The 26,584-nt window shown below is 43.9% G+C and overlaps 1 protein-coding gene across 3 annotated transcripts in view; it reads right to left on the bottom strand.

Annotated features, from left to right (window-relative positions):
- Positions 1–12,028, bottom strand: part of SRGAP1 (SLIT-ROBO Rho GTPase activating protein 1) — a 257,728-nt gene extending 245,700 nt beyond the window's left edge. The window contains exon 1 of one of the 3 annotated variants that reach the window (XR_002831209.1): positions 11,704–12,028. Coding sequence is in view for 2 of the 3 variants with exons in the window: in XM_006096847.3 (XP_006096909.1) it covers positions 11,704–11,770 (67 nt within the window). In the remaining variant the exon portion in view is untranslated. The remainder of the gene's footprint in view (positions 1–11,703) is intronic. The other 2 variants (XM_006096847.3, XM_006096848.3) reach the window with 2 other exon arrangements.
- Between the last annotated feature and the right edge of the window lie 14,556 nt (positions 12,029–26,584).

The raw sequence follows: 26,584 nt of genomic DNA, 5'->3' as shown, positions 1-26,584 counted from the left end.
TCTCTATAATAGAAGTGTCAGAGATAAAAGAAAATTAGTAAAATATATATGAAAATTTTCCTCCCGTCAGAGTCTGGGGCACGCCATGGGTCCTAGAGTCCAGTCCCTGCCCTCCATCTGAACGCGCTTCGAAAAAGCAGGAGACCCAGACCCGGCCGGGCCACACCCATTGGGTGAGACCCAGACCCAGCCAGCCACACCCCCATCAAGACCCTCCGGGCGGGGGGCACAGCCTCAGGTCCCCCGGCCCAGCATTGGAGTGGGAGGGTACATGGCCTGAGGTCCCCGTCAAGCCCTGCCAGGCAGGGGGCTCAGCCTGAGGTCCTCCGGCCGGGCACTGGGGCGGGGGGCGTGGCCTGAGGTCTCCCAGCCAGGCGCTGGAGCGGGGGGCACGGTCAGAGGGTGCAGCCTGAGGTCCCCAGTCAAGCCCTGCAAGGCAGGGGGTGCGGCCTGAGGTCCCTCACCCCAGCCAGGCGCCATGCAGCCTCAGGTCCCTGCTGTCTGGTCATGACGTTATAGCGTCCTGGCTAATCTGCATATTCTCTATTATATAGATAGATAATACAATGATGAAGAGAGGTTTAATTCTGGAGTGCAAAGATAATTTAATATTAGGAAAGCTATATCTATTACTCATCATATTAACAGGCTAAAAAAGAAAAAATACTGTGAAGTGCAAGAGATTTTACTTAACCTGATAAAAAGTATCTATAATAAACCAAAAACAAGCATTAGCCTTTAAGGGAAGAGCCTAAAAGCATTCCCTTTAAATCCAGAAGTAAAAGAAGAAGAAGAAAAAAAAAGCCAATGTCACCACTTTTTTTAACTTTGCACTCAACATTCTACCTATGGCAAAAATTTTTTAAAAAGTAAAAAATCAAAATAAATAAAGCCAAAATGTTTGGAAGGAGGGAATGATTGTCTTTATTTGCAAAGAAGTTTTAGAAAAAAATTTGTTTAACTATTAGAAATAATAATAGACAAGCAAAGTGGTTGGACATAAGACCAATATGCAGAATAAATTGTATTTCTGTACACCAGAAACAATTTAAAAACAACTTAAAAAAAGATCTCATGATCATTAGCAATAAAAATTAATTATAACATATCTAACAAAAACATAAGGAATATAAAACTTTACAGTAAAATATTTTAAAAATTAATAAACAGAAATATTCGTATTCGTGGGTAGGAAGATTATCATATAGATGCCAATTATAACTGCCTTATAATTTCATGCAGTCTCAATCAAAATGCCAACAGGTTTTCCATGGAAGGAAAACCTGATTCTAAAATGTATTTGGAAAAGAAAAAACCAAGATCACAAAGAAAGTTCAGAAAGAGAACAAAGAAAGAAGATTTGGCCTACCAGATATAAAGACTTAATATAAAGCTATAGTAATTAAGATAATGTAATATTGGTGTAAGATTCTATAACTTAACCAATGAAACACAATAGAGTGTCCAGAGATAAACTCATGCATATATGAAATTTGGTCAGGACACAAGTAGCTAGAAGATCACTTCTTAAAAGAAGGGACTAGTTAACAAATGGAACTAAAAAAAAAATTGGTCGTCCATATAAAAAATAAATCCCCCTGGTTCACAATATGAAAAACAAACTTCAGATGAATTAAAAACTTAAATGACAAAAGCAAAATATTAACACACACACACACACACACACACACACACACACACACTGTTGGCTGAACTCAAAGCAAAGAAAAACCAAAGTGTATCACTGAGTTGTAAGTAAACAAGAAGCTTGACATGGTCCTGTGGACAAATCAATTATCAAGAGGTTCAATCCAAGACTCAATTTTCCTTGGATTTACCTTGCCCCACCCCATCCTGAGGGAGGGTGAAGCTCAAAGTGAGATTCCTGCATTAAACCAGGAAACCTATCAAGGGGCGGGTATACCATGGTCTGAAAATACAGGAAGTACAACCTATGCTAAGCAGGAGAACTCCCCGGAAATTCCTCCTGCCTTCTGCTATGCATTACAGCTGGGTGTGTACATATAAAGCCCAGTCCAGCCACGCAATGCAGCCACAACAGTGACCTGCACACCATTAGTAATCAGTGACTGCCGGATGCTGTTACGATTATTGTAAACTTTTGGCTTCATGGAACATCTGAGTTGGGGAAAATGACATTTTTCTTTTACTTGTCGAATGACAAATTAGACGGAGGTCTGACTAGGTTTCCTCCTCATGCTGAAATCCCACCACCGGATATGACAGGCATGTACATGGCATCACTTGTGTGTCCATTTAGCTTGTCATAACCATAGTCTCTTTTTTAAAAAAAATAATTATTGTGAGAAACTTCCCCATTCTTCAAAAACCATTGTTAATGACTGCGTAATGATCCCTGTACACAAGTTAGTCAACCATTCCCCGGTGGGATTTAGTTAACCATTCCCCACTGTCTGACATTCAGATTGCTTCCAGCTTTGTGACTTTCTAAAGAAGTTATACACAATTTGAATTCAGTTTAATTTTGTGGCGATACTTCATTGAACACACTAGATAATTCTGAATGTCCACCATGTTAATTTATACTATTGATAGTAAAAAAAAAACAAAAAAAACGAAGAAGCACTGCTAAGGGAGTCACGTAATATAGAGTCAGGAGCCTACTAGGGAAGCGGGGCCTGTGCACATCTTGTGCCTCAGTTCTCAGAGCTGCTATTAAGTTGTTAAAACTGCTGCTAAACTCAGCTCAGGGCCCAACCATAAACATCTTGGAACAACTGCTACCTAAACATATATGGATTTCACTTCCTTTTTTTTTGTTAATCCTTACCCAAGGATATTTTTCCGTTGATTTTTAGAGAGAGTGGAAGGGAGGGGGAGAGGTGGAGAGAGAGAAACATCAATGTGAGAGAGTCACTTGGTTGCCTCCCACACACACCCTGACCCGAGCCAGGGATCAGAGCCTGCAACCGGGGTACGTGCCCTTGACCAGAATTGAACCCAGGACCCTTCAGTCCACGGGCCAACACTATCTATTGAGCCAAACCAGCTATGGCTTTACTTCCTTTTTGTAGTTTTCGCCTCCCTAGTTTGCATACTGGAACTAACCAATCCCTGTTAACCTAGTCAGCAATCCTTCATTTGCATTAAAGAATTTCATTTTGTGGGTTTTGCCTTTATAAACCCTGCCTTTCCTTGTTCTCTCCAGAGAGCATTTTGAGTTGCTACCTGAATGTGTCTCTTGGATTTGAATCCTTTAAGACCTCAATTAAACTTTTAATTTGTTTTACAGCTCCAAATTTTTATTGGTTAACCCTATAAAGAAATACTAATCCAAAACTATTATTCTATTCATTCAATAATCTATGTATATAAAAGGCTAAGTGACCATCCCACCATCCAACCGGTAGGTATGATGCACACTGACCACCAGGGGGCAGACGCTCAACACAGGAGTTGCTGAGCTGCAGTGACTTGGCAGCGGTGGTTCTCGGGTGATGCACCCCAGAACCAGAGAGGAGGGAGCCCGATTCCTTGCAGGGCCACACGATTCCACCAGGCCGCGGGACCCCACCTGCCAGAGGGACCCCACTCACTCCACAGACAACCTTCGAGCCACAGTGCCACCCCAGGTGCGCTGGCCAGGTAGGGACCGGCAGGAGGTTGGCTCCAGGGTGTGTCCGGTCCATCTTGCCCAGTCCCACCCTGCTGGCCACCTTCTAATTAATTTCATTTCAATGTGCACGAATCTGTGCACTGGGTCACTAGTGTTTAATAAAGCCCTATACCAGGAGATACATAGGTAATTTTTCAAATTTTTCTTGATTGATTGATTTTTTGAGAAAGGGAGGAAGGGTGGGAAGGACCAGGGGGTGGTGAGGGAGAAAGAGAGAAAGAGAGAGAAATATTGATTTGTTGTTCCACTTATTTATGCATTCATTGATTGATTCTTGCATGTGCCCTGACTGGGGATTAAACCTGCAATCACCAACTGAGCTACCCGGCCAGGGTATATAGATAACTTTTAATATCAAAGTGCTATCGGTTATATGTCAATTATATCTCAATAAAGCTGAAAAAATCCTTTTTAAAAAATATGTTTTCATTGATTTCAGAGAGGGAGGAAGAGAGAGAGAGACAGAAACAATGATAACAGAGAATCATTGACCGGCTGCCTCCTGCAGGCCCCCTACTGAGGATCAAGCCTGCAACCTGGGCATGTGCCCTGACTGGGAATCGAGCCATGACCTCCTGGTTCATGTGCTGACACTCAACCATTGAGCCACACCAGCCTGGCCAAAGTGCTTTCTAATGAAGCAGAAGCAAATAAGCAGCTATAAGTGAAAATTTCATTTCTATATTGATTTTCAAAGAAAATCTTTTTCTCAAGACCATGAAATTAAGTCAGTGACTTTATCTGATGTCATGAGAATTCTTTTCACCATGGGTAAGTAAAATCCATTGACTGGGCTTCAATTTTCCATATAGCATTGCTGAACAAAGAGAAAGTTTAAAACAAAAGTTATAAGGAAACACATGGCGGCTTAGGAATGTGCTTTTAGGCTCTGTAACTTATACTAAGATAAAAAAAAAATAAAGACACAACATAAAATCCACCTTATAAGGAGCTGGGAATCAGAATGTAACAAAAGCAGAGATGTAAAGAAAACCAACATTAAACAGAGAACAACTACTAATTTTTATTGACTGTTTATTATGTGCGAAGCCTGTTGTAAATGCTTTCCACAAATCACCTCCCTGAAGCCTCACAAAGACAAGGAGGCAAGTACTATTACTAACCCCATTTTACAAATGAAGAAATTGACTCTTAGAGGTCACACATCTAATTAGTGGCAGGGCTGCCTGGCTCACACCAAAGTTTCTGCTCTTAAACACTATGTTCCACTCTTTCTCATCTCGAGATATCAACTGGATATTCAATAAACAAGAAACTAGGACCAACAAATAAAAAATCTTCAAAGAACCAAAAAAAATCTCTTCAAGTAACTGTCTCTAGTGCCAACGTCTGCCTTCAAACTACTAAAACAAAAATAGATGGAGTGATCAGACATACTCCCAGTTCTTTATTCTAATTCTTAGATGTCTGAATTGAAGTGAAAATGGGTAGCATGAATGAAATAAGGGTCTGTCTGGTCAATCCACAAAGTAAACTCTCAAATCGGAACCAGAGTTGAGAGTGTGTGGCTCCTAAGCTGGACCACATAGCACATAGCACAGGAGTGAGCACACCCATCTCATGGTCAGAGCTGAGGTTTACTCCAACCCTCGCTGTGTTTCAGGACATGCTTTTGCTCAAAAATTTCTCCAAAACTAACCTATCTAATAAAGAGGGAATATGCTAATTGACCCTCACACCGTCACAAAGATGGCGGCGCCCACAGCCAATAAGGAGGGAATATGCTAATTGACTGCCCCGCCCTCAAAGATGGCGGCACCCACAGCCAATAAGGAGGAAATATGCTAATTAACTGCCCCGCCCTCAAATATGTGGTGCCCAGTCCCCTCAGCCCCGCCTGGGTGGCAGGCGCGTGGCAAAGCCGGGCTCACTCCCAGGCGGGCCTAGCCACTCCACGCGCCTGCCTCCGGAGTCCCCCAGTCTCCTTAGCCCCCCAGCCGCCCAGGGCCGGCCCCAGGCACAGGCAAGCCTCGGATGGTGGCTGCCCAGCCACTCAGGGCCGCCCAAGGCTCAGGTAACCAGGGCCGGCCGAGGCTTGCGCTGCCAGCAGTGGCAGCAGCAGAGGTGTGATGGGGAGTCGCCTTCCCCTGATCGCCAGGTCGCCTCCTGCCCCTGGGGGCTCCCGGACTGTGAGAGGGGGCAGGCCGGGCTGAGGGACGCCCCCTCCAGTGCACGAATTTTCATGCACCGGGCCTCTAGTTCCTTCATATTTTCTGAACTCCATCTAACTAATCAGGTTTTCTGGGCAACATAAGAGGGCTTATTGCAATGACTGCAATCAGCTTGATCAAAATACCAAGCAAGTTGCATTTGTACGTATTCACCACTGTCTGTCTTGATCTGAAGGCCAGCATGTGAAACTGCTGCTTGGGCACTGTGGTTTCTTAAAAGGATCTTGGTTGAAAAAACAATGTAGTTACAGTTCATCAATTTCATTAATTGATGCTCACAGACCAGAGTTGCTATTCTCTCTTCAGTCCAGCTATGATTCCTTCAACGCATATAAAGTCTGAATAGGTAAGTGTTCTATCTACCTCTGCTCTACTTTGTGGGGAATCTGAAAGAAAACCCCTGCCACTGGAAAGCAGGTGAGCTGGGTTCCAGTCCCTAGTAGTTAACTGTGTAACTCTGTAATTATGCCTCAGAATTCCACATTAATAATGTGGAATAGAAAACAGCAACAATTTAAATGAGAGTAGGACAGGAAGTGTTTAAAGTCCCTCCTAGCTATAAAGTTTTAATTCATCATTTAAATTGTTGCTGTTTTCTATTCCACATAGATGCAAGAACATTAGATGTACACAGAGATTCCATATAAATGACAATGGCACTTTTACTTTCCCTGTTAAAATCTATTGCATGACATGGGGTCATTTCAAATTGAACTGGCATTTGCTCATGTTCCATCTGCTCCCAAAACGGACTGTTTGTAATCCAGGCAGCAGAGCAGTCGAAGAACAACAGATTGCCTTGGCATTTCCTGTACATGTGGCACGTAGATGAGTATGAGATTATTCCTAGGAAAACACTGCAAATAATAGCTGTCAAGTCTTGGCAACTAACAACTAGCATTATTAAAAGCAAACACAACTGCCCATCCATGCATCCCACCTCTCGAAATAGTTTCTGATTCTTTGGGTTCCCATATACGAACCAGTATTTTTTTATATGTGCTCCACACTATTTTGGTTGCAGAATTCAAAAATTACATAGATCACTAACACCCACAGATGGTCCCCAAATCTCCGGTGAGCCAATTGTTAACACTCTTTTCCACTGCTAAGCTTTTTGCCAGAGATGCTAACAAGTAGCACAGTCAAATGGTTTGCGTTTCATACACTTTTCCAGTCATGCTTTTTAAGGGCCTGTACAAACAAGACATTAATTTCTCTGGATTCTAAATCTTTGGGAAGCTGACCAACGTGCATAAAATGGTCAGTCTTTTTCTTCCTCTATATACACACATATGTATATACACTGAGTGAATTAGTTATGCAAATAATAATAATAAAACCTTGAGAGTATTTGCTTAGGAAGTTTTCAATATTCAGTATTTTTGGAAGTGTCAATGAAGTACTGATGGGGTGGTCATCATAATCTGGCCGGTCATAATAATCTGGCCACTCAGTGTATATATACACTAGAGGCCCGGTGCACAAAATTTGGGTGGGAGTGGGGGGTCCTTCAGCCTGGCCTGCACCCTCTTGCAGTCCAGGAGCCTTTGGGGGATGTCCGACTGCTGCCGCAGAGGCAGGAGAGGATCCTGCCACCACTGCTGCGCTTGCCAGCCGTGAGCCCAGCTCAGGGCTTCTGGCTGAGCGGCACTCCCCCTGTGGGAGCGTACTGACCACCAGGGGGCAGCTCCTGCGTTGAGCGTCTGCCCCCTGATTATCAGTGCGTGTCATGGCGACCAGTCGTTCGGCCGTTCGGTCGATATGCATACTAGCCTTTTATTATATAGGATGTATATGCATATGTATATATATATTTAATTTTTTAATCCTCAATGGAGGAATGAGGATTTTTTTTTCCACTGAATTTTCTTTTTAGAGAGAGAAGGGAGGGGGAGGAAGAGAGAGTGAAGAGAGAGAAACATCGATGTGAGAGAGACAATCAATTGGTTGCCTCCCACACATGCCCTGGCCAGGAGCAGGGATAGGATCTTTAACCTGAGTACCTACCCTTGACTGGGAATCGAACCCACAGCTCTCCAGTGCCCAGGCTGACACTAACCACTGAACACACCAGCCATGGCTATTCTATTCTTTAACTACTTGTATGATTCCCAAGTCTCCTCTTAAAATTCTGCTATACTTTTCTGAACATGGTTTTATTATGTTTATGTACTCTCTATTGCATTACATTTTAATTCCCTGAGCACTCAATACACAGTGTTTGTGAATTCATTACGAAAAAAAGTGAAAGCAAAGATAATTCTCCCCAACACATGGCAGCTGAGAGAAAATGCAAAATGGCATGAAAATTTTACTAGGTGATTAATATGAATTGACATGACATCTTTGATTAGACTCAAGGACCCTTAGGATGAGAGTGTCCAAACTCCTTATCTTATAGAGAAGAAAATCAAAACCCAGACGGAAGCTAAATGACTTGCCCAATATGATACATCTAACTAGATACATTTATAATGTTACACATAAAATTACACATTATCACCTAGGATAGTTCTTTTCATGGTTGACAAGAGCTCCATAAAATCTGTTCCCAAAACATGTGCAGACAGCCACAGTGGCAAAATCCACATCTGGAGCCATTCCTTTAGATCAAAACATTAGATCAGAAATTCTGAAATAAATGCAACTGTTTTAGGGAAATGAGAGAGTATAAGAAAAAACACACATAATAAAAAAAGAGTTTTGAAATCACTCATATACCTAATTCACCCAGGGAGACCAATATCTGTGGCTTAATTCATTGGGAACAGACCTACATCTTCTCCTAATGAGGCCAACACAATCAAGTTTTCCTTCAGCAATAGATAGGCCGCATTTCTTTTGTTTTTCATCAGATGAAATAACTGGCTAGAATTAAAAGAGCTGGCTGTTCCAAAAACACATACTGTATCTTTAAACACCGGATTAGCACTCTGGTAGGGTAAGACACTGAGCCTGAAAGGACTCAGGAAATTAAACAGAAAATCGGAGTCCTGACTCTCATGCTATCCTTACTCAAGAACCTACTCTCACTGTAGAACAGGGGGCCTCATGCACTGTTTAACCATCATTTCTCTCCCACTCTCTTCTTGATTTTGCATACAACTACAGTTGAATTTGTGCCATTAAATGTGTGCATGGTCTGACTTCACAGTATTCCCCTACTCCCATAGTTGCATATGGATATAATGTTCTAGGTTAGAAGACATGCAAGTGTTGCAGGAGAGGTAATTCAAGTCTGCTCACAGGTCCTCATGAGAAGGGCAGGTCAAGTGCAGTAAAGAGTCATAAAGCGGCCTGAGGACTCCAGGGTGTGTATCAGTCAGGGTTGAAGGGAATAGAGGACAGATCACTTTTTGTGGGATAGAATTTGTTCCAAAAATAATCTCCACCATGTTCATACACACATTTTAAACATTGCAACACCTCCCATTTGATTGCTTTTTAATTAATGTAGAGGGTCTATACTCTCAAGCACAGAAGTAACCATATGTGGACGAAGGGGGCCACATGCTGACCTGACAAGCTCAGGAGAGGCCTGCATGGCAGTTCTGCAGACTCGGAGACCTAAAGTAACCACAAAGGATGGTCTGAAATTAAACTTTAACTAAAAGCAGTTATGGTGGGCAGTTAGGTCCTAGGCTAGTATCTTCACTGACAAGGTCAACCTTTACCTTCACTGAGCCTATCTGTCTTTTTGCATCTATGATAACATACCCTTGAAATGTCTGGGTAACTTGTGACTTCCCTGTATCTGGAGCCCCTGGGGCACAACCAAATGTGCTGGGCCCCAGGACAGATACCACAAATTCCTTCATCATCATGTTAATTGTTCCTGCACCCACCTAAGTATGTGTCCATCATTTTACTTTTTATCCTATCCCAGAGGTCCCCCCCGCCCCCCGCTTCGCTTAATCCCACCTCCTTAATCTATCACCAATGAATTTCATGTAACCCACCTATGTTCCTCCTTTGATCGGAATGTATAAATACGGATGTAACCCCGCCATTCTCCGGAGCACTATCTCAATTCGTTGAGGTTCTGCTTCCTGGCATATGTCGACAGTTTGGCTCAAATAAACTCACCAAAAATTCTTTACAGGTTTCAATGGGTTTTTTTTACGTTATCACATATAACTATAGAATTCATACTCTGAAAGAAATTAATCATGAGAATATTTTTCAGCTAAGAACTTGATCATGGACAAATGGCCTTAGAGCAGAAATAACTAAGCCAATACTAGGAAATACATGCAGCGGGAAAGCCAGACTGCCACCCATGGAGGACCTGCCACAAAGAGCCATGTGGAACACTGCACAGAGGAATAGTGATTATGAACAGGCGTTCTACCGTAGAATGAAAGGGTTTAAGCTGTGCTGGACTCATTAAGAAAAGGAATGGCTCAGTGGACAGAGCGTGGACCTGTGGACCGAAGGGTCCCAGGTTCAATTCTGGTCAGGGGCACATGCCAGGGTTGCCGGCTCGTGCAATATATTTTTTTAAAAAGAAAAGAAAGGATGTGCTTACTACCAAGTTTTCCTGTCTCTAAAGAAATAATTACTTCTCTGCTAATAAAAAGTCCAGGTCAATGGAACCAGGTCCTATAAGTATGAATTATCTGAATTACAAGCGGATAAACATCTTCCCGAGCCATGTTTAGCTTAACTCCATTGCAGGGGTCAGCAGAAAGGAAACCCGAGCCCCTGGGCTGGTACACTGTGCGCCTGTCGTCAGGCTGAGCTGGTCCAGACCCACGCTCAGGTGATAGGTCCTTTCCCAGGACGCAGGCATTTTCACAACTTGACCACACAAAAGAACACCCAAGGCAAGTACAGGAACGCCTTTCCTAAGACTGTAGCTGTACAAACACAGGTGTCTACAGAGCAATTTTAATGAACTTTGCATTGAATATTCCGAAGAGCAGTAGGTACCTCCACACTCCATCCATTGTCTCAATAGAGAAAGCTACCCTGAGAGACCACAAAAGAGGTGGTGGGGGGAGGGGGGGGAGACAATAAACATCTATGTTTATGAAACACTTCAACAGCAACACAAAATACTTGTTCTAGAGAGAAAATATCTCTCTCTCAAACCACAAAAGCACGTAAAAATGTTCAGTCAACCTTAAGTAGGTTCCTTCATTAGTTGACAATGTAAGTGTCAACTACTGAAATATTCAAATCTTCATTTCACATGCAAGTGGCTTCCAGCAAATGATAAAGCAATATTCCTATTCCCGTGTGAGGGTGAAAGATGGCAGTGAGAATTCCGGCCCTCTGGAAAGGAGGAGTCGGATCTACTAGTCCTTGCTTGGCTGAACTGCCAGGCTTCCCGGGAGTTGTTCTATAAAGGGGGCCTCGCCCTAATACATGAAGAATGAACAGAGTCAATGTCAAAATTGCCTGCACCCAATGAAGCTCTAGACCACTTGGTGTCCTGACTTCAAGAAAATGACTCCTATAAAAAAAATTGTGGTGTGACAATGGCATCATTTTAAAAGAATAATAGGGATCGTGATGACGGGGCGAACTGGGCAGGAACCGCTGGTGCTGCCTGCCGCCCGTGTAAGTTGCCCAGCTGAAGGCGGTGGTTAAGTTAAAGCCCTTTAGGAGGTGCGCGCTGGCAGCCAGGGAAAACCACCGGGTTTCCCAGCTCCCGGGGGTTTGACGGGACTCGGATTGGGACTGGGATTGTCTTGTACGACGAAGCCCCCGGTGGCTCGGCCAGGCGCTCCAAGTGTCCCTCGCAACCTCCCTCCGACGCAGACCCCAAGTTAGAAATGCAACTCCCCGAGAGCACAATGACAAGAAAGCACACAAAAGGAGCGAGGCGGCCGCTCCCATCCTTACCTTTGACTTGACTTTCATACTCGGCTATGATCTCTTTGTCCTTTTTGAATCTGCTCGGAGTGGACATTATCCAGCTGTTGTGGGTTTGCTTTCAATGGGCAAGTTCGGTTAGGTGGTCACAAACCAGTCCCCTTGGAGAGGCGGAGAGTTGAGCTCCCACACGCCAGAAACCCAAAGGCAGCACAGCACCGGCAGGCGGTAAAGGAGAGGCGGGAGAGGCGGAAAAGGGGAGCGAGCCGAGCACTAGATTAACCCGGGCGCCGGCACCATGCTCCCGGGTCGAGCAGCCGTCGGTGATCCGGAGGGTGCCCGGGGCTGGGGGCCGGAGAGGCCAGGCGCGCAGACGAACTCCAGCGAGCGAGTGGCGGGGGGCGTCTCCCTGCCCACCCCGCCCGGAGCCCGGCCACTTCCTCTACGACCGCTGGGCGGACGCGGGGTGCGCGCCGGCGCTCCGCACCATTGTTAGAAACCGCACCGGGCGCTCGGGGCAGGGCCCGGGGGGGAGGGCGGGGCGCCGGGAGAACGTGCGCACCGGGGGGCGCAGCCAACCTCCCTTCCTGCTCCAGCCGCCGGCTCCGCGCTCAGGGTCCCGCCGGGTGGGGATGCTGCTGCCGCGCCCGCTGCGCTTCCGTCGGCAAAGGCTGCCGCCGCCACCGGGGCAGAGGGATCGCAATCCTACAGCCGGTCCAGCGGAAGACGGGAGGGCGGCTGGGCGCCGCTCCAACGCGTCCTGGGCGCAGTCCCGCCGGAGTTCAGGTCTCCAGAGCCGGCTCCACGAGGGGCCTCCGCCTTCTTAGCCACCGGGCGCCGACGCTGCCGCTGTCTCCCGGTCTCCCGTTCCGCTGCTGCCCCCCGGAGGCCGCCGGCCACACTCGCACTCGCGCCGGGAGGAGCCGCGCCCCCAGTGGCCGCGAAGTTGCCGGCGCGCCCGCGGCCCGCGGCTCCCGGCTCCCGGCTCTCGGCGAGTGAGCTGCGGGCGGCGACCGGAGAGATGGGGCCGACTCGTGGGAGGGGACGGCGCGGTGGCCCCTGCCAACCTCCGTCCCCGCCCCGCCGGGTCAGGGGAGGCCGGGCCGGTCTGGGAAGATGGATGCCTCCCGTGGCCAAGCGCAGCCCCGCCCCGGCCTCGCGCCTCCCCGCGCTTGGTTGGCGCGGCCGGGAACGCTGTCCCAGACGCTGGGAAACCTCTTCCCAACCTGGGACTCTTCTTTGGCCGAGGGTGGGAGACCTGGAGGGGGCTCTTTTCAGACCCCATGGCAGAAATCCAGAGTTGGATGTCCCCATGACAGAAAGGATGTGACTCCCAGATGCTGGACCCCAGTAGGAAAACGAGACTGAATTGTGAACGACGTGGCTTTTCAAAATCAAAGGAAGGCGAAGCTCCTCAATCGAAGCGGAGAAAATACCCACCTCAACACAATATTCTCCCATCCTCGCAGTAGCTCGGGGAGCTAGGACGGTGGGAAAGGCGGGAGTGGGAACAGGTCGCACGGAACAGGTCGCACTTAGGAGGTCACTACCTTTTTGACAGCAGTATATATAAAATGTTTTCCCTGCAAAATCTGAAGAGTAGGGAATTTTAGGCTTCAATCATTCATTCATGTATCCAGAGATACACTTTCAAGTTCTTCCTGCAGGCCAAACGCCGAGCTAAGAGCGAGGGACTCAGTGGTTCAGACCCTGCCCTAAAGGATCTCACATCTATTGTGGTATAAATAAATAATTACAGGCGGCACAATACGCTGTGAGAGAGAAATACTCCTAGCTTTGGGAGCCCTGAGGAAGGAGAAAAGAGATTTGGGGAGAAAGGCTTTCCAGAGAAATGGTATTTGAACTGGATTTAATGGATGAATAGTGAGTAGTTTGGTCAACCCAGAGCGTTTACGGGTTGCATTGGGGGGGAGGGGGTAATCATACCCAGACAATTGCAAATGGAGTTACAAGATGTCCTCCACTAAAATACCAGATCCCTGAGAGCTGAAAAATATTCATATACATGCATGTTTCAATTGATCATCACGTTGTTTTTAATTGTACAGCTTTAAAAAATGTTTTTTAACATTATTTTTATTGATTTCAGAGAGGAAAGGAGAGGGTGAAAGAGAAACATCAATGATGAGAATCATTGATCAGCTGCCTCCCGCACACCCCCTACTGAGGATCCAGCCCCCAACCCGGGTACATGCCCTTGACCAGAATAGAATGGGGACCCTTCAGTCCACAGGCTGATGCTCTACCCACTGAGCCAGACCGGCTAGGACTGAAAATGTGTTTTTAAGCAAATCTTTTTACTTTATAACAGGCTAGAATGTAAGAGAAAATATTAAAAATTTAAGTTGTTTTTCCCCCCCACTTTGCACACAGGAGATTAACTCTGGAACCCTGACTGCCCTAATTTCATGTGGAACTGTCTTGTGTAAGAGCTGAGGGTGAAGAGCCAGCATATCCAAAGCAGAGGCTGGGGAGGAAGGTCAGGGCCAGCTGGGAGAGGCCTCCTGTGCTTAGCTCTTGGACACAGTTCTGCAGACAGCAGGGAGCCTTTTAAGTAGAGAAGTGTCATGATCACATACATGTTTTATAAAGATAACTGTTGGCAGTGTAGAAAGATAGTTTGGCCATGAGGAGAAAGAGGCCAGAGGCAAGGATCTTGCTTTGCGATTATGTAGTCAAGTCTAAATGTGATTCATATCAGCCATCCATGGTGTTACTGGAATTTATTTATTTAAATATATTTTTATTGATTTCAGAGAGGAAGAGAGCGATAGAAATATCAATGATGAGAGACAATCATTGATCATCTGCCTCCTGCACACCCCAAACTGGGGATCGAGCCTGAAACCTGGGCAAGTGCCCTGACCCAGAATCAAACCATGACCCTCTTGGTTCATAGGTTGATGCTCAACCACTGAGCCACACCAGCTGGGCTGGAATTTACTTTATATTTACACCTGAGAAATGCAATTTATTATTATCTCAGTTTTAGTCTTTGAAAGAAAGCTATTTAAAACCCAAGGACAAGCCCTGGCCAGTGTGGCTCAGTTGGTTGGAGCGTCGTCCCATGAACTGGAAGGTTGTGGGTTCAATTACCAGTCAAGGCACATACTTAAGTTGCAAGTCTGAACCCCAGATAGGGCACATATATTGCCTTGATGTATTTCTCTCACATCAATGTTTCTCTCTCCCTTCCTTTTTCTCTAAAATCAATAAAAATAAATACTGTAAATAAAAATAAAGTAAATAAAGGCATACACTTGGGTGAGGATGAAAAATTAATAATAATAATTTAGGGACAGTATCTTAATTATCTTTGATTTCATCATGATGTCCAATAAACAGTCAATAAATTTTCTTGAATGTTAATGTCAGTATTAGTAAGCCACCATTGTATTGTTGCTGAGGATTGGGTCCCATCCACCAAACAGAGCATTTTGCAAACCTTCTTACAAGAACCCAACAAGGTGGACAGCATTGTTCTGATTTTGCAGATGAGAATCTGGAAAGTTCAGTAAATGTGGGAAGGCCTGGCTTTTTGCAGATGAGAATCTGGAAAGTTCAGTAAATGTGGGAAGGCCTGCCGAGGCCAGAATTCCAGCCCATAGCAGATTGCCTCCAAAGTCGGTTTTCCTAATTTTCCACTCTGCTTCCTATGATGCATGTGAAACCAATTCATCTGCAGTGAGATGTGTGTGACTGATTCGTGGTTTTCCCTTGGTGAAGCTCTTCTGATCCAGCCATTCAATGTGATTGACAAGTCAATTATTCTTTTTTTATTTATTTTTTTAAAATATATTTTATTGATTTTTTACAGAGAGGAAGGGAGAGGGATAGAGAGTCAGAAACATCGATGAGAGAGAAACATCGACCAGCTGCCTCCTGCACACTCCCCACTGGGGATGTGCCCGCAACCAAGGTACATGCCCTTGACTGGAATCAAACCTGGGACCTTTCAGTCCGCAGGCTGATGCTCTATCCACTGAGCCAAACCGGTTAGGGCTATTCTTTTTTGTAAATATATATTTATTGATTTCAGAGAGGAAGGGAGATAGAAACATCAATGATGAGAGAGAATCATTGATCGGCTGCCTCCTGCTCATTAATCAGCTGCCTCCTGCATACCCCCTACCGGGCATCGAGCCGGCAACCCCGGGCATGGGCCCTTGACCAGAATGGAACCCGGGACCCTTCAGTCCGCAGGCCAACGCTCTATCCACTGAGCCAAACCGGCTAGTGGGACAAGTCAATTATTCTTCACAGTTTTCTCTTTGTCAGGTTCTCCTTATCTTTCCCGTATTTAAGAGTTCACTTTGCCTCACAAAGCTGGATATGGAGAATGCCTTTACTTAAAATCCAGAGATCCAGGTGACCCAACTTTGGGAGACAGGCAACTGTGATTTTAATTCTGTGACTTTGCTCCCCCTTGTGGTAGCTGTTTTCTTAGTTATAAAGCTGGGACGGCTATTTGCACTTTACCCCCTAAAGCTTACCACCTGGCCACACTCTTACTTTTTAAGGGACATTTTGTGAGAAATTTGCAGGGCCTGACAGTGGGATCCCTACTACATATTAATCCACCTGTCAACTAGTATTTTTCTTTCTGGACCACCCCAAATTTCCAGAAATAGAAATTACTATACCATCTGACCAGATACCCTGGAGTAGGTAGGGGTGCTTGCAGCCACAAAAAAAACCATTCATCTTACTGCAGTTTCACTTTGGCCCAGTGCTAAATAATTTAAATCATTTTTTAGAAAAGTTAAATACAGCCCTAGCTGGTTTGGCTCAGTGGATAGAGCAACCATTGTGCACACATGTCTTCTATTGTCTTGACTCCTTAACCCAGTGGTTCTCAACCTTGGCTGCACATTAGAGTCACCTGGGAATCTTTTTTTAAAATCCTGATTTCTGGGCCTCATCCTCGGGAAATTCTGTTTCTTTGTTACTAATGTTGTGGCCCCACCCCATGACAAAGAAACACAATTTCCGGAGGATGAGGCCCAGAAATCAGGATTTTAAAAAGATTCCCAGGTGATTCTAATGTGCAGCCAAGGTTGAGAACCACTGCAACTCCTTGCTTGACTTCTCCAACTGTGAGCAGTTGGATTGCATTTTGTTATTATGTCCTAGGGCAGTGTTTTATAAAGTGTGATCTTACCATTAATAGGCTACAAGAGAATCACCTGGGGAGTCTGTTTGGAATTCAGACACATGGGACCTCCTCTACACTTAAAGCCACACTTCTCAACTTTAATGTGCACACAGGTCACCTGGGAGTCTTGGTAAAATAAGGTTCTGGTGCCTTCTGCAGCGAGGCCTTGAGAGTCTGCATTTCTAATAACCTAAGCCCTGCTGATAATACTGTCCTAAAGACCTCACTTTGAGGAGCAAGGACCCATAGGGTCTGAATTTGGGTTCAGGGGGAGTCCCCATGTGATTCTTCTCAGTCAGAATCTTTGCCCAAGGCCAAGGGTACCAAAAGCATATCCTTACAAAAGATTTGCTGTGTTTACTCAAGCAATGTTGACACTGTCAACATTTTTTTTCCAATTTAATGTAACTCTAAGAAACTGAACTGTTTTCTCTTCCAAGACAATAAAAATTTTGTTTTAACCTTTTCATCTGTAAAATGGAGATAATAATTACCCAGATGGGTTTGAGGTTTGTGGTAGAAATTCAATGCAAAGTGCGTATCAAGCACTTAGCCACCAAGCTGCATACATAATAAGTGCTAAATAAATGTTCTTGTCATTGTCATTGTGCAGCAAGTTAACTTCCAAGTTTATAGCAAAACCCTTGCAATCTTGAAGGACCTTATAGTGCCTTATTTATCTCCTTGTGTAAACCTCCTATGTTAATTGAGAATTTCTTTGGTCTTAATGAGTTTGTTAATTTATTAGTTTACTGTGTCTGCATTTCCTATACACTGCTTCTAATCTTTTATAGAATAATTTCTATGGTCTATTCAGTTCTAATCAACAAATATTTATTATCTATTAATGTAACAGAGTGATTTTCGGCCTCTCTGACTCCATCTTGTTCAAGCCTGCTCTATTCCCATGGCCTTTGGGTTAATAGCTTCTGCTTAGTCTTGGATATAGACATGCTAATCATTAGAGGAATTCTGCTTGCAGCTTGAGTTTTACAAAAATAGCCCCTTACCAGAAAGTGCCTCTCCCAAGGAGATAAAGGAAGTAAGTACAAAAATCTTTGTTTATCAAAGATTTGCAGGAACTTCATGACCAGGCTCACATGGACTAGAGTCAATAGGCTAAGAACAAAGAAGTTTCACAGTCTGCCTCGAACCCCTGCTGGGGCCCACATGTCTTGGGTCATTAATCACCTATTGCCCTTCTGTTTTCCCCTTCTCTAGGCACAAAAGAAGCCTGAATTTTGTACTTTCTTAAGATGGGCTTGAGACACTACTAGGGCTTCCATCTTCTTGGCTTTCCAAATAGAGTCACTTTCCTTGTCCCAACACCTTGTCGCTCGACTTACTGGCTGTTGTGAGGTGAGTGGTATGAGCTTAGACTTGGTTATATTGAAGTATGGTAGCAACCATCTCAGGTAGAAATTATAGTTTAACTTTAACCCTGCTGTTTGGCTTATGTACCTATTTGCTTTGTTTAACAATGGACAGGTTATTTTGATTTTCTGAATTATATAAATCATCCCATTCGATTAAATGCCTTATTGATTGTAATGTGAATATCCCATGGGTTGTGGTCATACTGGTCTTAGAAAGCACATTTTTCCTTCACCTGGGAAGGACAGCACAGTTATCCCAAGGTCAGAGGGCTCTAGACCCAAAACTGTAATTTAGATAACATGCCTAAGTTTAACCCAGGTTACCCAAGGGCTCTAGATAATGTGTTTATTGTTATGCCCAGATTTCAAGATTCCCAAGAAACCACATCAGGGAGCCAGTCAATCCGATGCAAAAGCATAAGAATCTGTATTTCAAGCTAGCTCGGCTCCCCGTCCACCAGACTCACCGACACAACGGCAAACCAAGTGGCTGAGAGAGAGAACCCCTCCTAGAGACCGGTTATATAGGGGGGGTTGGAGTAAGGGGAGGAGAAAGGACTGTACTCTGCCGATTGGCCAGGTGCAAGCCGGGTCCTGTTACACAGGATGTGGTCATCTCTATGGCGTGCACGTCCCTTGACTGTCATTGGCCAGTTTAAAATCCCGGGCGTGGCCAGCAGAGGGAAACGAGTTAAGTCAGCTCGCGTGAATTGCGCGTACTCCACGGGAGCCGTCTTTAACTCGGTTCATATAGATTTGCGGTGGAGTGCGGGAAACGTGTAAACTCATAACATGATGTTTCTGCTTCTGTAAACTGCTTTTTGCAAACTAGGTTCCTCATTCCAGACCCAAGGGCTCTAGATAATGTATTTATATTTTGGCGGGAAATTCACCCGCACTCCAAGTGTTAACATGCTTAATTCTGCTTCTGTAAACTGCTTTTTGCAAGCCAGGTTCCTCATTCCAAACCCTGGGATGTAATTAATACCTTTGTGATTTTTTGCTTATATAACCCTGGAGCTGCGACCATCTTGTTACTATGAGATTTGGGGAATGGCCCCTCATAGTCTCGGATCGCAATAAATGTGACTCTTTAACTCGACTTCTTGAGGCGTCCTTCTGTGATTCGCGGGGTACATTACAACAATATCAAGTCGAATTATTGGACATTGCTGATATTTGACCATTTTCAACCTAAGAGATGGCAATGTCAGAGGATTTAACAAAATGGTAGAACATCGCACTCTACAATTGCTATAAACAAAATCCAACAATTAACCCCCTTCTGAACATCCCAGCGAAGGCTCAATTGAACCCTGCCCAAATCTAAGCAAATCCTCACTCATAAGTTGGATTAGTCTAGTGTGATTTGCCAGGTAATCGGTAAATCAAGAAATATTAATCATTGTTTAAAAAGAAAAAAAAAAAAAAAACTTGGCCCACAATGTAACAGCAGCTTGTTGAAATGGACCGTATAAATATCCATTTCCCCTTTCCTGGCATCAGAGTAGTAAAGAAAAGCTGTCCAAAGATCTTGCCAATTTCATTCTGAGGCACTTTTCCTGGCAGGGAAGAAGGTGGGATATAACAATAAGGGTGCGTTTAAATGAGGCCCTGGAGCAAGAGATACTAAGGAGAGGAGCAGGAGAGACCAGCTAGAAAAGACAGAAGAACCTCAAGGTCACAGGGAGAGAAAAAGCAAAGGAAGCAAGGAAATGAATGATTCTTTTAAAATGTTCAATTGTAGCCTGGCTGGTGTGGCTCAATGGTTGAGCATGGACCAATGAACCAGAGATAAGAGTTTCTATTCCTGATCAGGGCACATGCCCAGATTGCAGGCTCTATCCCCAGTAGGGGGCGTAAGGGGCAGCTGATTGATGATTCTCTTTCATCATTGATGTTTCTCTCCCTCTCCGTTCCTCTCTATGAAATCAATGAAAAAAACACATTTAAAATATATTAAATTGTAGCATTTAGCACTCTCCCTCCCCAAAAAAACCTTATCTCTGATTTTCAAGAAAACTCTTCAAAGTGAAAATAAAGCAGAGCTTTTAAATATCTTTAATTTTCTTTGAATAAAACTGCTTTATAATATTTTTAACGAACTGCTTAAAATCACCTCTTCCATTTTGTACAAATCAGTATTAAAATAGAATGTGCTGTGCTCAATCTCATATTCACAACTTCCAAACCCCCACACATAATTCTCTTCTTATCAAAGTTGTTATTTTTTGCTTGGAAATCCTACTACAACTTCCCATGTGGCTGCCTCACAATATAAGCAGAATATGAATATTCAATGAACTCATCCTGAGGAAAGTATTAAATCCCATCACTTATACAAAACAACAACAACAAACAGAAGAAGAAGAGAGATGGTGTTATTACTCAGAGGAAAACAGCCAAAGTTAGGCTAGAAATGGCAGCTGCAACTCAGCTGTCAGAATCAGAGATGGATTAGTAGGCAGAGCCAACTCCAACAAAAAAGAGATGTATCACCAAGAAAGAGATGTATCTCGAATGCTTATATTTTAGGAAATGAATGACAGACTCCTCCCCTTCTTGACATTATACTTTGGCAGCACACATTCGAAGGCTGCCTGATTTTGTCACCTGTCTGATTATAGTTATTTCTCAGTTTACATATAGATATGCTCCTGTGAGTGACCCAGGGAAGCCAAGGTTGGTAAATAGAACTCTATTTAAATAGAATGGAGACATTTACTATTTAAAAGAATCTCAAGGTACAGCCTTTTGTAAAGTGAAGAACATCTCTGGAAAATGATTATCATTTGTTCTAATGTTTTGGTATAAATTTGAACTTTTATGTATTAGGTTATTTATTTATTTATTTAAATCCTCACCCGAGGATATTTTTCCATTGATTTTTTAGAAAGAGTGGAAGAGATAAAGACAGAAATATCTATGTGAGAGAAACACATTGATTGGTTGCCTCCTGCACACTCCCTGACCAGGGCCCGGGCTGGGGAGGAGCCTGCAACTGAGGTACGTGCCCTTGACTGGAATCAAACCCGGGACCCTTGAGTCCACAGGCTGACACTCAAACCACTGAGCAAAACTGGCTAGGGTAGCTGTGGGCAAACTACGGCCCGCGGGCCGGATCCGGCCCGTTTGAAATGAATAAAACTAAAAAAAAAAAAAAAAAAAGACCGTACCCTTTTATGTAATGATGTTTACTTAGAATTTATATTAGTTCACACGAACACTCCATCCATGCTTTTGTTCCGGCCCTCCGGTCCAGTTTAAGAACCCATTGTGGCCCTCGAGTCAAAAAGTTTGCCCACCCCTGGGCTAGGGCTATTTATTTTTAATCCTTACCCGAGGATAATTTTTTCCATTGATTTTTAGAGAGACAGTGGAAGGGAGGAAGGAGGGAGGAGGAGGAGAGAGAAAGAAAGGTAGAGAAACATGGGCATGAGAGAGACACAGCAATTGGTTGCCTCCCACACGTGACCCGAGATACATGCAGGAATCAAACCCGAGACCCCCCGGTCCAAGGGCTGATGCTCTAACCACAGAGCAACCGACCAGGGCAGGTCTTCCTTTAAAGCAGTAGTTCTCAAACCAATCAGAACCAATGCTGCCTTTAAAATATTTTTTAAATTTCATTTGTTTATTTTTCGAGCAGTTTAAAGAATACAGAGGGCAGAAAGCATAAGAGAGCATAAATAAATTTTGATCTATTCACGTAATGGAATTTAATACAGCAGTGAGAAACTTACAACTACTGGTATAGTTCATACTTAATAATACAATGGCTTCTAATGTTGAGTAAAAATAACAGAAGCAAGTCCTAGAGGAATACATTAAAAATGAAACCACTTTTACAAGCTCAAAAACATGTATAATCAATAGTATGTGTTTATACATACATATATATGTATGTGTTCACATATATATGTATGTATTAACATATATGTATATATTCACATATATATCCTATATAATAAAAGCATAAAATGTTAAGTGTCCAACCGATTGGTCAACTGTTAGGTTGACCACTCAACCACCAGGGGGCAGACACTCCAACTGGTAGGTTAGCTTGCTGCTGGGGTCTGGCCGATCATGGCTGGGTGAGAGGGCCAGACATGCCCTGGAGCCCTCCCGCGGTCCCTCATTGGCCAGCCGGTCCCCATCGGCCTGATTGGGAATGGTCGAGACAGCCCTGATTGCTGGCCAAGGGACCCACCTGTGCACAAATTCATGCACAGAGCCTCTAGTATATATATAATTTTTAAAAAGACAACAAAATGAGCCTGGCCACAGTGGCTCTGTGGTTGAGCACCAACCTATGAACCAGGCAGTCACGGTTTGATTCCTGATTGGGGCACATACCCAGGTTGCAGGCTTGATCCCCATTAGGAGGCATGCAGGAGGCAGTCGGTCAATGATTCTCTCTCATCCTTGATGTTTCTATCTCCCTCTCCCTTCCGCTCTGAAATCAATACAAATATACGTTTAAACTAAAATAAAAGACAACAAAATGATAAATAAAATTCAGGGTAGTGGTTATTTCTGAAAGGAAGAACCAGGCATCAGAAACGGAAACAGCAGGGCCGGTGTGGTTTAGTGGTTGAGTGTCGCCCTATGAACCAGGAGGTCATGTTTTCATTCCCTGTTAGGGCACATGCCCGGGTTGTGGGCTTGGTCCCCAGTAGGGGGCATGCAAGAGGCAGCTGAATAATGATTCTCTCATCATTAATGTTTCTATCTCTCCTCCCTTCCTCGCTGAAATCAAAATATGTTAAAAATAAATAAAAATAAATATTTTTTAAAAAGGAAGGAAAACATTAGTAGATGCAACTTACAGGATGATGAGGCTATGGGTGATAATTATAGTATTGTGCATCATAAGTAAATATGATGCACATATACATATGTGTATGTAACATACATTTTAAAAAGTTAGATGCACTTAAATATATTTTTATTGATTTTTACGGAGAGGAGTTCTAGCCTGCAACCTGGGCATGTGCCCTGACTGGGAATGGAACTGGCCACCTTTAGGCGCACAGTCCAACGCCCAGCCAACTGAGCCACACTGGCCAGGGCAATGACATCTTTATTTTTAAATACAAATTAAAAATGAAATAAATGAAAGTGAATTCACTAGCGTTACTGAGGTTTATTTATTTATAGCTGACTGAAGGTCTATTGAGCAAATTCCATGCACAGGCAACGTGGTAGATGCCAGCGATCCAGTGATGAGAGGAGACAAATAAGGCTCTTGGAAGCTTCTATTTCAGTGAAAAGAGAGAGGAAGAGACACTTTCTTCCGGTGGACTCAGTGGTTTGAGTTTCTGAGGCTGCTTCTACCAGGAGTACCCTGGGGGTGAAATTCAGAGACAGTGTACAGTTGAGAAATGCAGCTATAGCTGGTGCCAGCGTTTGAGGCTTTAGGCCAATCTCTACTGGACTTCACCCACATTGCTGGACTTTTGTTCCTATGAGCAAGCAGGTTCCTCTGTTGTTGATGTCTTTCTTTAAGCTTGCTTGAAATGGGTTTTCTGGCATTTGCAACAGAGCAAGTGCTAATGGACACAGCCCCAGGGAATAGAATAATAAGCCCCATTGCCAGGGGTGGCATTAGCAACTCAGGAAATATGTTTATCAAATTACTTCATGGCTGGTTCCATTCCTAGTCAGGGCACATGACCAGGTTGCAGGCTAGAGCTACTCTCTCTAAAAGTCAATAAAATATATTTTTAAATGCATCTAATTTTAAAAAAGTCACATACACATATATGTATGTGTACTTATGATGCATAATACTATAATTATCACCCTTAACCTCATCACCATGTAAGTTGCATCTACCAAAGTTTTCCTTTCTTTTTTAAAAATATTTTGTTACTTTATTCCTAACTAGAGGCCAGTGCATGACATTCATGCACTGGAGGGGGGGTCCCTCAGCCCGGCCTGCACCCTCTCGCAGTCTGGGAACCCTCAGGGAATGTCTGCCTGCCAGCTTAGGCCCGCTCCCCGAAAGGGTCTTTAGCACTGAAGCTCTTGCGTTGAGCGCCTGCCCCCTGGTGGTCAGTGTACATCATAACAACCAGTCGTTCAGCTGTTTGGTCGATTTGCATATTAGCCTTTTATTATATAGGATGTGGCGGCCAGTTTAACATTTTCTCAGGGCTTTCAGATGCCATATGGATAAAGTGGTCAAATATATAGTGATGGGTAGAAACTAGACTTTTGTGGTGGTAAGCAAGCTGTGGTATACACAGATATCTATCTATATATATATATATATATATATATATATAAAAGCCTAAGTGATTAGCCGACCAGCTCACCAGCCCACTGTCCGACTGTCTGGTAGCTATGATGCACACTGACCACCAAGGGGCAGATGCTCAATGCAGGAGCAGAAACCACAGGCATGGAAACATGGAACAGACTGATGAATCTCAAAGGGAAAGGGAGAGTGGGGACGGGGAGGGAGGGAAGACATTAACCAAAAGATCTTATATGCATACTGGCCTGCGGGGATCGGACCAAAACTGGCTCTCCAACATCCCCCAAGGGGTCCTGGATTGTGAGAGGGCACAGGCCAGGCCGAGGGACCCCACCAGTGCACGAATCCACACCTGGTCTCTAGTCAAATTATAATGTCGTATACCTGAAACTTATAGGATGTTATTAACCAATGTTACCTCAATAAAAATACAAACAAAACAAAACAAAAAACCCCAACTACCTGTAACAGAAAAGTGGAGGTGAAGGGACTTGTGTATGTCTGTCTAGGTAGTAGAAGTCCCTGGAACTTCAACACAGGCCTCTGGACTCTAAGTCCTGTGGGTTTTCTGTTAGCCCCTAGGAACTAAAGAAGTCAAGTTCACTGCTATAAAATTTCCCCAGGATTGGTCAACTTACCCGGCACCCTACTGAGATAATGTGATGAAATCTCATGCACTTGTTTTATTTTAAACTAGAGGCCCAGTGCACAAAATTCATGCACTCAGGTGGGGTGGGGGGAAGGGATCCCTCAGCCTGGATTGTGAAGAGGGTGCAGGCCAGGCTGAGTTTAGATGATGAATTTACTATTCCAAGCATACAGAAAGCAGAGAGAATAACAAAATAAATACCCATGTTTGCATTTATCAAACTTTATCAAATCTAATGTTGCTATATTTGCTTTGTATTTCATTTTCTCACTCTTTTTCCAAAAGAAATAAGGATTGGTATATCATTAAATCTCCTGTGTATTCCTCTGCTAATCTCTCCTTCTCCTGAGGCAGTTTTATCCTGAAATTTGTGTGTTATCATTCACATACATGTTTCTATACTTTTATTTTTAAAAAATCCTTACTTAAGACATGTTTTACTGCTTTTAAAGGGAGAAAAGAGAGAGAAACATTAATCGGTTGCCTCCCATATGTGCTCCCACAAGGGATAGATCTTGCAATCTAAGTATGTGCCCTGAACAGACTTGAACTGGCAACCATTTGGTTTATGGGACAGCATTGAGCTACCTGGCCAGGGCATGCTTTCATACTTTTAATATATGTGTATGTACTCATGAGCAATATGTAGTAGCAGTGTTGAAAACAACACGTGGTGTTAAGGCAATATATAGGTGTTATTGTTTTAAAACTTTATATAAATAGTATCATATAGTACACGCCACACATTAATTTGCTGTCTTTTTAAAAAATATATATTTTTATTGATTTCAGAGAGGAAGGGAGAGGGAGAGATAGAAACATCAAAGATGAGTGATTGGCTGCCTCCTGCAAACCCCACACTGGGGATTGAGCCTGCAATTCAGGCATATGACCTGACCAGGAAGCGAACTGTGACCTCCTGGTTCATAGGTCGATGCTCAGCTACTGAGCCATGCTGGCCGGGCTTATTTGTATATATATATATATTTTTCAATATATTTTATTGAGTTTTTACAGAGAGGAAGGGAGAGGGATAGAGTTAGAAACATCAATGAGAGACAAACAGCTGCCTCCTGAACACCCCCCACTGGGGATGTGCCCACAACCAAGGTACATGCCCTTGACCGGAATCAAACCTGGGACCCTTCAGTCCGCAGGCCAACGCTCTATCCACTGAGCCAAACCAGTCAGGGCCAGGCTGATTTTTAAGTTGATAATTTTGTAGGGCCTGCAAATGATGTTATACATATCCAAATGGCCTGTGGCAGAAAAAAGGTTCCCCACCCTGAGCTAGAGCGATGCTACCATTTGTCCCGCCTCCCTGGGCATGCGTGTGCCCCGCAGACCACCGACAATGATTACGGGTCACAGGGTGTACTCACCGCCTATTTTTTTTCTCATTTAATCTCTTGTTCTGGATTTATTTTTTTATTTATTTTTTCCCATAA

Source organism: Myotis lucifugus, unplaced genomic scaffold (assembly GCF_000147115.1).
Source record: "Myotis lucifugus unplaced genomic scaffold, Myoluc2.0 scaffold_189, whole genome shotgun sequence".
Classification (NCBI taxonomy): domain Eukaryota; kingdom Metazoa; phylum Chordata; class Mammalia; order Chiroptera; family Vespertilionidae; genus Myotis; species Myotis lucifugus.
This window is presented reverse-complemented; position numbering and strand designations above follow the sequence as displayed.